We start from the raw sequence: 12,619 nt of genomic DNA on the forward strand, positions 1-12,619 counted from the left end.
GTTTCAATAGTGTATGTTGTGAATAACACTTTGTCCACTAGCTTCCAATGGGTTGCTAATTGGACAAACATGAGATTGTTTGTGCACCATGCATCCCACGTATCCTGCTGTTGAGCATCCACAAACAAATTCCAACTCTTTTCTTTCTTGTTTTCGTGAACTTCCACTGACCACGATTCCTGAAGCTTATTCACGATCTTCCACTTGATGTCTGAAAACTTCTCAATGAATGCCAAGTCTCCCATGGATGATCATTCTCTATGTTTCTATACTTCAGTTTGTTTCTAAACAGTTTTCTACCAAGATACATGTTATAAGTACCGATACGCACTCAACTTTTTTGTATACTTAAAATATATATGGCAAGTATTATGCGGACACAGAGGGAGAATAAATGAGAGAAAAGAAAGGTGTAGAGAGAAAGAGAGAGAGGTAGAGAAATTAGCAACACACTAGGGACTGGAAGATAGGCCAGTTCCCCCCCCCTTGTGGAGTTATATTATTGACAAGGAGCAAGCTCCTCCGTTACACATAAGCTAGTTTTTACTTGTAGATCTTGGAAATAAGATCACAGTTCCTTATATAGTATACAACCGGCTAACACTTGCACAACTTGAAATTTTACACATTTTGATTCTTCTTGAGTCTCCTTCTCTTCTACATAATATGTGTAGGGCTCTCCTCTTGGCGCTTGATTTTAGCAGAGCTTTCGCATCACTTGCACCTTCTCTTCTCCTCTTAGAACTTGATTTCAACAAAGCTTCCACAACACTTGCACATTCTCTTTTCCTCTTGGATGCATGCAAAGTGATACTTCCTTTACCTCTCCCGCACCCAAGGAGAGCCTCATATTTTATAGGCTTTCAAGAGCTGCTCTTCTTGGAGAGAGACTTGAGTTGATCTTCATGCAAGATGTGGTTGTTCCAGCACTAATTTCGTGATATATCTCTGTGCGTTGTTTGGATGAAAAAACGTCCAACATGAAAGTTGTAGATATCGCTGTTTCCGATAACCCTAATGGCCCATTTTTAGAGATCGTCTTTCTATCATGAGATATTTTAAAAATTAATTCACCATGTCTTTTTTTAAAAGAACAGCTTCTCAAACTATGCTCTTAACTTGTGGTCCATGCAACCACCTTAAGGAGAGTTCATTAAATTGCCTTGGGCCTCAACCTTAAGATTGACTTCCACACAAAAGCTTGTATCTTTTTAGACCTTAGAAAGAGAAAATCACTTCTCTCCTCACTTCCAGAGGATCATGTCTCTTGTCTTTCTTAGCGAGAGAATTACCTCTCTTGTCTTTCTTAATGAAAGAAAAAACCTTAAATCTTGACTTGTAAGGGAGAGAAATACAATGCTCATTACACACAAGTAAATGTTTCCAGGGGTCCCCAGATGCACACATAAATACATATACACAATGCTAATGCACTTTCTCTTCTTAAAACTTAATCCATCTTCACTTATGTGTAACTCCTTGGTTCTTGTGTACACTCTTACACTTGAAAAACACTTCTTTCTCTTTCATAACTTGTACTACTTTTATCAGATATCCCCGTCATAGTGCTCTGATCACCTCATTAAGTGATGCACTAGGAATATTGATCTCTAAATGATCTGATGGCCATGCTAGATCATCATCAACACTTTAAAAAAAAGCAAGTCATTAATTTATTGACATGAATTTATTAAATAGAGAATGTGTGATAAGCAATCAATTTAATGACAATACACATCTCTGTTGCTTCAATAGGGAGAGAAAATAGTCCACCACATTGAGCCTATATCATGATGATAATATGTTTTCGCCATTGTGGAATGAACTTCTTGTAGAAAATAGCTTTGGCAATGAGAACCTCCAATTCTTCAGTGGTAAAAGAAACTTTGTAAGTATCCATTGAATTCTTCTCTTCTTGACAATGCCATCTCTTTCATTTTTAGCCTCTTCTGATGCTTGTTGATGGTAGTTTTCCCCGACTATGCACAAAAAACATGGAGCCCCAAAAGGAACACCAAGAAAACAAGGTTTCTGCTGCAAGAAAATCTATCTTGTATCATCAACCATCTTTTTCATCTTTTATATAATCACAACAAGATAAAAAACACCACGAACAAAAAATCTTTACACATCTTCATAGAAACAATTCTCCCCCCCCTCCCCACGACTTCAACTTTAACAAAATCCATCATTCTCTTAATATTCTATATAGAATTCTTTGATAGACATAAAAAACGCAAAAAAATACTCCATTTTAAATGAAAAAATATCACATATGATTTATCTTCAAAGTTTTCATAGCTTTCTCTCACAATCTCTTATATATAGATACATTGTTTTGTATAGAATTGGCTCTCTCTCTCTCTCTCTCTCTCTCTCTCTCTCTCTCTCTCTCTCTCTCTCTCTCAATAGGACATCATCCCCTCACTACAATACTCAATAATCCCTCATAATAATCCTTCTTTGGTCGTGAATACCTCTTCCAAGAGATGTGTCTGATATGAAAGGTCACCAAAGCCACTATATTGACTCTTCACAACTCATCATTGTCACTTCACTCCAGTCTTCTCTTGAGTCTTCAGCAGCTATTTTTTTCACTTTCTTGAGCTCTTTTGAACTTGCATTCACCCCTTTTCAAGGCTAGAAAACTTTTTTAGAGTCTCACATACATTCCATAGAACACTTATAGAGGCATACACAATAGAACAAAACAAGAACATAGCCTCTACAAAAGCTTAATAGAGAATCATAGAAGGTCAACAGAAAGCATCAAAACCACATAACTCATACTAAAACCATTTCAAACTATCAAAAACCATTCACTGAGCTTTCAAACAACCTTAAACTTCATCAATCATTACTTCACGCTTCATAAAAAAGAAAATGAGATTTCAAAGCATAATCAATCTTATCCAAAACACTCTCAAACACTTCGAAAATAACTAAACGTCATTCAAAATCCATTAAAAATCAATAATTTTACTCTTAAAAATAACAAAAATGAACCAAAAAACCAAGTCATTTCAACATTCAACATGCAGTATCACTAGAGCTGAGAAGAACCATCCACTCGAGCCATCAACAAGATCCAAGTAAACCAAGATAATGTAGACATGTACGTGGTCTCGTACCATATCAAGCACGACCATGATATCCACCACACAAAGTAGCAACATATCTTTTGTATCTTCATTCTCGTCATATGTGACACTATATCACACAATTATATCTCTTCGCCTTCATATACATGACTACCATTGTGCTACATGATGATAAAAGCAAATATTACTCCACTTAAGACTAAGGCAATCTAACACCTTCTCTAAAAGGCACTAGTGAGCACCATAGCACTCAACCAAAGTCTCGTGAGATATGTTAGAATAAGAAATCTCGTAATCACAAGAAAACCAATAAGATCATAATGAAGTGAAATGAAAATGAAAAAAAGAATACTTGCATATTACCTTGACTTGGGGAGAGTAGCAAAGGAAATATGAATACCTGCACAAACCTTTGAAACAACAAATATATACACTTAAGAGTATATGTAAGAACAACTGCATAAGGATGTCACATGTAAACCAAGGCTTACGGATAAAACACATGCTAAAAATACAAAGAGATTGAAGTGCCAATATGGACCATATGCCTAAGGGCAAAGGGAAAGACTAGTGTCAACAATAGTCAATGCAACAAGTCAAGGCAACTGCTAAGTACTCTTTACATCAATGCAAGCAGTAGTAACACGACAACACACTCTAGACAGCACACACTTATGATAGGTGATGTGACCAACAAGGCGCAAGTCATATCAACTTGAGTACCAAATCACAAGGTCAACACATTGGAAGCTCGAAAGTCAGATCAGTAGAGGACTATAATCACGTACTAAGGTATATAACTCACATTGTAATTAGCAAAGGACTGTAATCACGCACTGAGGTCTCAAATGAAAAGATGATGTCAACACATGATTTGATGGAAGATCATCATTAGGTCAACACAATCATATGCAACATCTACAACTAGTCAAAGCCAACAATATAATACACGTGCAACAAACAATATGAACACCTATCTTGTTGTTACTCTGCAACAATATGCAAGTCTGCCATATGCTCCCTGTTGTTTCAAAATTTCCATAGAATATTAATAGCATATCACACGCACGTTGAATGCAAGAAACATTCTCCATCCATAGCAAAACGCAAGTAATCACATAGATCAACGATAGGCCAAGATGACATCCACTACACAAAGATGGAAAGTAAAAACCTACAATTCCTTACAAACCCAAGATTGAGCCAATCATAAGAAAAATAACAAGGATATTGTAAAAACCTAATACCATGTTAGAAGAGCAAAACACATAGCAAAATAATGAAAGGCACAAGATCGATGAAAGAGATGATGCACAAGATGTAATCGAGAATAGGAATCCAATATAACAAGAGTACAATGATTAAGCACCAACTCCCACACTCCACAAGCTCCCTCTCTCCACACCAAGAATCTACAAGTACATGAATGGATAAATAGTGGACTGTGGCCACACTCCCTCCTTTTATAGCAAAAATAGAGTTGTCCTACCACAAAATAGACAGGCCACTTACCAAATAAAGAATAAAGGCTGTGTGAACCTATGATATGACCACTTCTAGCACTATGATCCCAAACTTCTTACAACATTATCCCATATATCACTGCATATCTACACCCCTTTAGTGCAGAGGATATTTTGGGTTCAACATTTAGATAAACAAACCCATCAAAAAAGTATATTCCATGGACCCATATGACCTATAGGAGGAAGTTGTCACGTTTTCTCAACCACTTGCAATTAGACAAGGTAGTTGATCGAGCCCTTTTCATTTTCCACTTAGCCTTCAAAATGGCATGCATTATGGACCTATAGAAAAGTAAATCCTTATGGTTCAAGATCATGAAGATTATGAAGAACATGAAGATGGTTGGTCTACACAATTCTATTACATGGAAACAAGCTCTTCATAAAGATGGAGGTAATAAGAATGATGAGTCAAATAAGATCTAGGATCTTGTTAGAGATATTGTGATAAGAAGAATTTGGTTGTTCAAAAATGAGATTTTATTTGCTAGATGCTCTAGGATCAAGTTTTCCCATGTTGATCTAACTTAAATTACAATAAAGAAAGTCGTTGCCATCATCACTAAACTTACTAGATAAGATCCCACTTTTGGCGTGGTCTTTGAGGTCTTGATAAATAGTGTAATCCTACATTGGAGATCAATGCTCCACCCCTCATGCAACTACATAAGTTATTGTTAACTCTATCTTTGTGAGTCCCCCTACACAAGGAGAAGTCATTTATAAGCAACACATTCACCTGAGTAGATCTTAGTTTCAACATCATATGTTAGCTAAGTGTGGCCAAATAGCTAGACAAACCATTGTAGAGATTGGTACACTGCCAATATGACTATATACATATGTAGAGTCATTACTACACTAGGTCCTTACTTGAAGGCCCTATCACAATGTGGCATACAGATCTAACCAATGGTACATTAAAAGACTATGTGAGAAGTGTGTATCCATGTATAATAGGTGCGTGACAAATCCATCTTGGGAGCAGTCCAAGAAGTGTGCCTGGTACAATGCCATCTTTGTGCCTGGCTCCTAAACAAGACTCCTCCCATAATATCCATCATGATCATATGGTTTTGTTTTGGATGACTAAGTCCAAGTGTAGGTCAATCAAGATAGTACTTAAAAGGTGGGAGTACATCTATCCTCATCCCATGTAGTCTTAGCCAAGTGCACATTAGGGCATGCCAGCAACATGTATCTCTCTTTATGGTTAGCTTCACACTCGAGGGGGTCACTCATGAATATATGTATATATAACGTGAGTTCAAAATAAGGGGTTTTTATAACACCATTTTTATAAAAAAATTATAAACAAAAGGGTATCATATAAAGGGGTTACTTACAGATTGAATAGAAAAAGATTGTGTTTTATACAAGAAAAAATCACATATTAGGATATTTATAAATAGGCCATGAACGCACGCTATATAGAGAATATATATATAGTGAACCCCTCGAGGCTCCATGGAGGATATGATTGCTAGTGCCATTGCCTTGAAGTGGGCCTCCATAACCAAAGATGTAGTACCTAGCTCTACTCCAACAATCTCATGGGGTAATAATGACTCACTCCCAATCATAGGTGCTATCACCATCACCACTGGTCTCTCCATGGATACCACTTAGCATAAATGCCTTTCTTTGGTCCTTCTTGCCTTGTAAGTCCCCCTTTCTTGTATGGTAGAGACTAGCCCCCTAGATCTACGCTCCATAGACAAGTGTTAAGGTGACCAAGATATTAAAAAGCCATAGTTTGATCTATCGTTCCTATGTGTGTACATGCACACAGTCTTTCAAGTGCTACAAAACTTTATACTAATCTAGCTTCTATTGCTTCTTACATGGAAAAATGTGGCCCTTTGAAGGTCACACCCAAATATACATAAGATCTCATAGTCTCAACAACTTCTCTCATAAAAATGAGCTGATGCTCTAAGCGGGTCACCCAAGCTGGCGTGGTGTTAAATACCATAACCTCCGTTTCTCCAAGGTTCACTAAGAGGTATGCCTTTGCAAAAGGTATGCAATGCATACAAATGCTGTTGCAATCCCTCGAGGGACCAAACATGAGGACAACATCATTTGCATACGATTAAAATGAGTACCATCACATCTATGAGCCATGCACCAAGGTCCCCTAATATGCTTGTATACCACAAATTGACAAAAAGGGTGGCATCTTCAAAGACCCAAGTGGAAAGGAGGCTATCATCAACTAACTCCCGTCCATAACAATAGAGATTGCTTTAAAGCCTTTGCCAACAAAGACCTAGTTCTACTCTAGAAAAACATCAATATTTTGCATAATAGCTTTCCTAATCCCGATATGAGATTAGCTTCACCCAAAGGGTGTTAGTAACTCTATGGCAATCCTCTTGGCGTGTATGTACTCAACTTGTTACTAACTCATATAAGGTATAAATCCACCATGGCAACTCCTATGTTAATCTCCTCATCAATGTAGCTTATGGGACAATTTCAAAGGGTTTAGAAAAGTCTACAAAGCAAGAATATATCCTCCCCATGCACATCCCTTCCCTATGAGAGCCCTAAGTACCAGTATATGATCCAATGTTGTATCCCTTTCTAAACTAGCCTATCCTATAGCTCTATACTTGGTTTTCTCTACACAACTACTTAGCTCATGTTCAAGGATGGGCTCATAGATCTTGGCTAGGTAGTAACCAAAACATCATGGGTCTATAGTTGCTACGTGGCTCACGTTATATATCGGCCTGCTATGGGCTATCGTCCGTAGACAAGCCACGTGTCGGTGACCCCACACTTTTTAGGGGTCGCATTCTTTTTTTCAATATATCAATTTACAAAATTCATTCTATATCAATTAACAAGCACGGGTGAGATGGTAGGGTGTCTGTCTAACATGGTAGGGTGCCTGTCTAATAGCTGGAAGGTGTGGGTTCAATTCCTGGCAGCAACGTCGTAACATTTAGGCCCAAAGCGAGGGCTTTTCATTATCACCGGCTGTGACCAGGTGCCACGTCACCAGGCAGACCGAGATTTAACATGAGCCTTGCTAGGTTACCATAAAATCTCCACTCTTAAAAAGTTTCTGGACATGCTTTAAAACAAATTCAAGCAAGACCATAAAAACTTTAAAATCAATCTTGATGGTTGAAAGAGGCAGCCAGTTTGACTCGCACACAAAAGCAATACATTGAACTAGGTGTCATTGATCAGTAGATATGTGAGCTAGCTCCACCACTCAGGTAGCTTACCAAAAACATCTAATATGTACATTCATTTTGACAGTTATGTGAGCATATCTATAGATAGAAAACTGAATGCCATTACAGAAGGCGTGTGCATCATGTCATTTGCAAGGAAATTTGTGCAAAATTTGCAGCTTAACAGAATTCAGTAAGTCTGATCTAACATGCCTAAACATGGAAACCCACAAATATCACAAGCAACTGAAGAGGTATGTCTTACTAACCATCCCACAAAGCTCATAGTTGATTTGGAATTCCAAAGCATTGGCTGTTCCCGATTATGAACAGTCCTAATGCAGTATAACTATATATAGTACATCTGTATGTCCGGCAGCTTACCAAAGTACAAAGCTTGGTTTGTTCTGAAGCTTTGGCTGTTCATGATCATGAACAGGAAGCAGTTGTATATACTTAAGTGCAATGTTAGGACCAAGCATATGGATCAGGCTTTATACTGAAAAATGCAACACAGATGAAGTTTGGGGCCTCAACTGTGCCACCTCCACATCGTGGAAGGAAGAGGTGCAGCACTCCACATCATGGAAAGAAGAGATGTGGCAAGTTTGCTTAGAACCTTTGGCTGTATCTAGGAAGTGGAGGAGTACAGTGAGTATCGCTGAGCACAAGAACATGGGAATGGGTCCAAAGAGCCATAAGAACACTGGAAATGAGAAGTAGAAGGCCCTTAATCCTAAGGACCAAAAGTTGGCACCCCTAATTATGGCCCCGTCAACATACTCAGGACTCAACCCAGGTGGACTTGCATCTAAGGGGATGCTGATAAGGAAGCTGGCATGGCTGTAGTACCTTACTGATTGCACATTGCAAAGGAAAGCTATGAAAAAGCATAACAGCACACCCAGAAGTTTTATGGAGGCTGATGTACGTGTCCTATCACCTAGTACCAAGCTTGTGCTTTGGGCATTACTTACAATATTGCTGCTTACCAGCACTGCTATGACCGAGCACAAGGTTATAGCTGCAGTGGCCAGCAGTGTGGATGCCATTATGTTGTTCCTTAGTGTCTGCACTGCTAACACACCATTCTTCAGACCATCCTGTATGAGAGGAGAACATAAAAACATCTTAGCTCACTAGTTTTCCATTTTCAAGCCTTTAGATAATACAGGTCCAAACTTATTGGCACAAGGGAGAATGCCTCATTGAACGGACATACAAAATTTCTATTCATATGTTATTTGTCAATCACTCGGAGAAAATAATGATTATACAACGTCCTAAAAAGAGGAAACTGCTCATCTCTGACAAACCTGAGAGAGCAATTCTCAACATAGAGAGGAATTTGTCCACTATTCCATCTTTGTAATTCTTAAACATAGGGAGGAACTTGTCTGAAAATTCAGACAAATCCATCTTTGTAATTCTTAAACATACAGATGAGCTTGTCCGAAAATCCATCTTTGAATGACAACTGTGCATATCTCACGTGCAATTCAATGTTTAGTCCGTTTTAATCTCTGTGTATGCGTTTAATGGGATGTAAGAAGCAGTAAGCATGCACGTGCATGGGGATGGTGGAAAACGAATCGAATGCATGGTCAGTTACAAGCATACTACATGTGGGATACCTCATCTCACATGCATAGTTATGGTGAAACATGCATTGAATGCATGCACGGATTTTGAGCATAGCAGAAAGCTCATGAAAGTATTGCATTCCTCGATGGATGATCCATGAGTGCACCTAATCATACTTGACATGCGCAGGTATGAAGACGCAAGTGTCCATAAGACAACCATGAATAGAACGGTGTCTCAGCACCACATCAATAAATGACTGCGCAAGCCATGTATAAATAACAAGACCTGGGTTTTGTGATATGCCCACAGGCAGAAGTGTCTCTAGCAATACAGGCAGGCTCCAACAACAAATCAATCCGGTCCTGGAACTCCTGCTGCCATTAATTCAGAATGGGAAGAAAGAAACAGAAGAAACGAGATTAGGGAGGCAAATCGTAGGTTACCGCCATCATGGTGCGAACCCAGATCCGTCTGTTGATGTGATTGACGCCGATGACGGTGGTGGTGGGGAACTTGCGGACTCGATAGACCAGCTGCGCGTGGTAAGCCAGCAGGAGCAGCAGCCCAATCGGCACCAGAATCACGTCCAGGTAATAAGAGGACCTCCATGCACGAGCCATAAACAAGTCGTTGATACACACATAAACAGTACAGACAGACAGTCACTGAGAGAGAGAGAGGGGGGGTGGGGGGGGGGGGGGCGAGGCGCTCTTTAAGGTATTTGCATACGAAGCTTCTCCCCCCAAATTTGTCCAGGAATCAGTACCCGCCTCTTTTCACCAACCTTCCCCAGGACACACGCACCGCTCTCTCTCTTTTTCTTGGAGAAAATTGAATATTACTATTATTATTATATTATTATTTTGATTGTTGGTTTGGATAACCCCAGACGTCCAAGGGGTTTCCTAAACTTAAACCTTACCTCTACCTCCCCTTTTTAATTCAACTCCCCTCTCAAGTGTAGGCTATTTCTCTCTCTCTCTTTCTTTCTGCTCTTTTTTTAAATTAAATCAAACTTTTAATAGATATTTTTTTCTCCTTTTTAAATCAAAAGTTTCTATCTCTTCTCCCTCTCTTATAATTAGATTAATTTTTTAATTTATTTTTTATTATTTTTAATGAAATATTTAAAAACCTTTTTAACTTTTTTAATTAAATATTTTTAAAAGTAACTCCCAAACCAAAGAGCCTATAACAACTTGTTGCAACTACTTTCATGCTTTTTTTAATCTTTTAATTAAATATTTTTAAATTTAAAACATTTTTGACATAGTTTTTCACATACTTTGAGAGAAGGGGAGGGACGGGAGAGAGAGAGAGACTAAGAAAAAGAAAAATAGAGAGAGAGAGAGAGAGAGAGAGAGGAAAAAAATTAAAAGAGGAAAAAGAGAGGAGAGGAAGAGAGAGAAAAGAGAGGAGAGAGCGGGAGGAGAAAAGGAAAAGAGAGAGAGAGAGAGGGGGGACATAGAGAGAAGAAATATCAAATTAAAAAGAGAAAGAGAGAGAATTAAAAAAGGACAAAAATAGGGGAAAAAGAGAGAAGGAAAGTGGGGAGAGAATTACAAGAGAAGAACGATAAAATTCAAAAGAAAGAAAGAGAAGAAGAAGAAGAAGAAATGAAAAAAGAGGAGAGAGAGAGAGAGAGAGAGAGAGAGAGAGAGAGATGTCTCTTTCCCCCTTTTTAAATCAAAAGTCTCTCTCTTTCTCTCAAAGTATGTGAAAAACTATCAAAAATTTTAAATCCAAAAAACCTTTCAAATATTTAATTAACAGATTTTTTTAAAAAATTAAAAACATTCAATTAATAGAGGAGAAAGAAAAAGAAAAAAATATTAATTTTTAAATTAAACATTTTAATCTTACTGAAAGAGGGCTTCCCAAACCTCCCCTTTGTAATTAAAACCCCCTCTCTCTCAGTTGAATCACTCCGTCTCTCTTTCCCCTTTCCCTTTTAATTAAACCCTCTCTCTCTCTCTCTCTCAATTAAATTAAACATCTCTTTTTTTTCCCTTTTTAAATCAAAAAACTCTCTCTCTTCTCCCTCTCTTGTAGTTATATTAAACTTTTTAATTTAAAAGTTTTTTATTTTTCATTTTAATTAAATATTTTAAAAATTATATTTTAATTATACACTTTAATAACTCTTTTAATTTAAAATATTATTAGTATAATTTTTCACTTACTTTGAGAGAGGAGGGAAGGGAGAGAGACGAAGAAGAAGAAGAGAGTGTGTATGTGGAAGAGAGAGAGAGAGAGAGAGAGAGAGAGAGAGAAGAGAAGAGAAGAAGAAGAAGAAGAAAAAGAAAAAGAGAGAATATGAATACACACATACACACATAGAGAGAAAATATAAAATTTAAAAGACAGAGAAAAAAGAAAAAATGTAAAGAGAGAATGAAGAAAGAGAAGAAAAAAAAGGGAAAAGAGGAGAGAGAGAGAGAGAGAGAGAGAAGGAAACGAGAGGAGAGGGGGGAGGAGAAAAGGAGAGAGAGAGAGAGAGAGAGAGAGAGAATTTTACATTTGATGTGAGAGAGAGGGGGGACAGAGAGAAATAGAACCATAGAGAGAAGAAATATCAAATTAAAGAGAGAGAGAATAAAAAATAAAAAATAGGGGAGAAAAAGAGAGAAGAAAAGAAGAGAGAGAGAGAGAAAAAGAAGAAGAAGAAGAAGAGAGAATTTTAGAGAGAGGAAAGATAAATTTTAAAAGAGAGAGAGAATAAGAAGAAAAAAATCGAAAAAAAGAGGAGAGGGAGAGAGAAGAAAAAGAGAGAAGAGAGGGCAGGAGAAGAAAAGCGAGGAGAGAAAGAGAGAGGGAGGAAGAAGAAAAAATGAATGGAAAAAAGAGGAGAGAGAGAGAGAGAGAGGGAAAGAGAGAATCGAGGGTAGGAGAAGAAAAGTGAGGAGAGAAAGAGAGAGAAAGAAAAAAAGTGGGGAGAGGGAAAGAGAAGAAAAGGAGAGAGAGAGATGTCTCTTTCTCCCCCTTTTTAATTCAAAAGTTTCTCTCTCTCTCTCTCTCTCTCAAAGCATGTGAAAAACTATGTCTAATAAATTTTAAATAAAATATTTAATTAAAAGAAATATTTTTTTATTTTTTTTCTAAAACACTTTAAATGCTATTTTTTAATTTACAATATTTTGGATATAGTTTTTCACATACTTGGAGAGAGAGAGAGAGAGAGAGAGAGAGAAGGGGGGGAATAGAGAGAGAATTA

General features: G+C 37.6%; 1 protein-coding gene across 3 annotated transcripts; it reads right to left on the bottom strand.

Moving 5' to 3' along the window:
- Positions 1–2,386: 2,386 nt before the first annotated feature.
- Positions 2,387–10,071, bottom strand: LOC148010808 (uncharacterized). Of its 3 annotated transcripts, none has more exons than XM_087671969.1 (3): positions 9,849–10,071; positions 8,811–8,921; positions 2,387–2,630 (listed from the first exon to the last, which is right to left on the bottom strand). In XM_087671969.1, exons 1-3 carry the CDS (start codon positions 10,012–10,014, stop codon positions 2,521–2,523), a joined length of 387 nt encoding a protein of 128 aa, XP_087528095.1. In that variant the 5' UTR covers positions 10,015–10,071; the 3' UTR covers positions 2,387–2,520. The 3 variants fall into 3 exon arrangements, with proteins under 3 accessions (XP_087528095.1, XP_087528096.1, XP_087528094.1); XM_087671970.1 differs by lacking the exon at positions 2,387–2,630 and adding an exon at positions 2,644–4,513; XM_087671968.1 differs by lacking the exon at positions 2,387–2,630 and having other exon boundaries at positions 7,855–8,921.
- Positions 10,072–12,619: the final 2,548 nt, after the last annotated feature.

This window comes from Lygodium microphyllum, chromosome 29 (assembly GCF_053477565.2).
Source record: "Lygodium microphyllum isolate KBCC chromosome 29, Lygodium_microphyllum_v1.1.10, whole genome shotgun sequence".
In the NCBI taxonomy this organism is placed as follows: domain Eukaryota; kingdom Viridiplantae; phylum Streptophyta; class Polypodiopsida; order Schizaeales; family Lygodiaceae; genus Lygodium; species Lygodium microphyllum.

Bases quoted from the DNA above. Each gene is read 5' to 3' on its own strand.
- LOC148010808 (XM_087671968.1), bottom strand. From the start codon at position 10,025: ATGGCTCGTGCATGGAGGTCCTCTTATTACCTGGACGTGATTCTGGTG. The intron at 8,922-9,848 runs GTAACCTACGAT...CCTCTCATACAG, and splicing joins GGGTTCGCACCATGATGGCG to GATGGTCTGAAGAATGGTGT.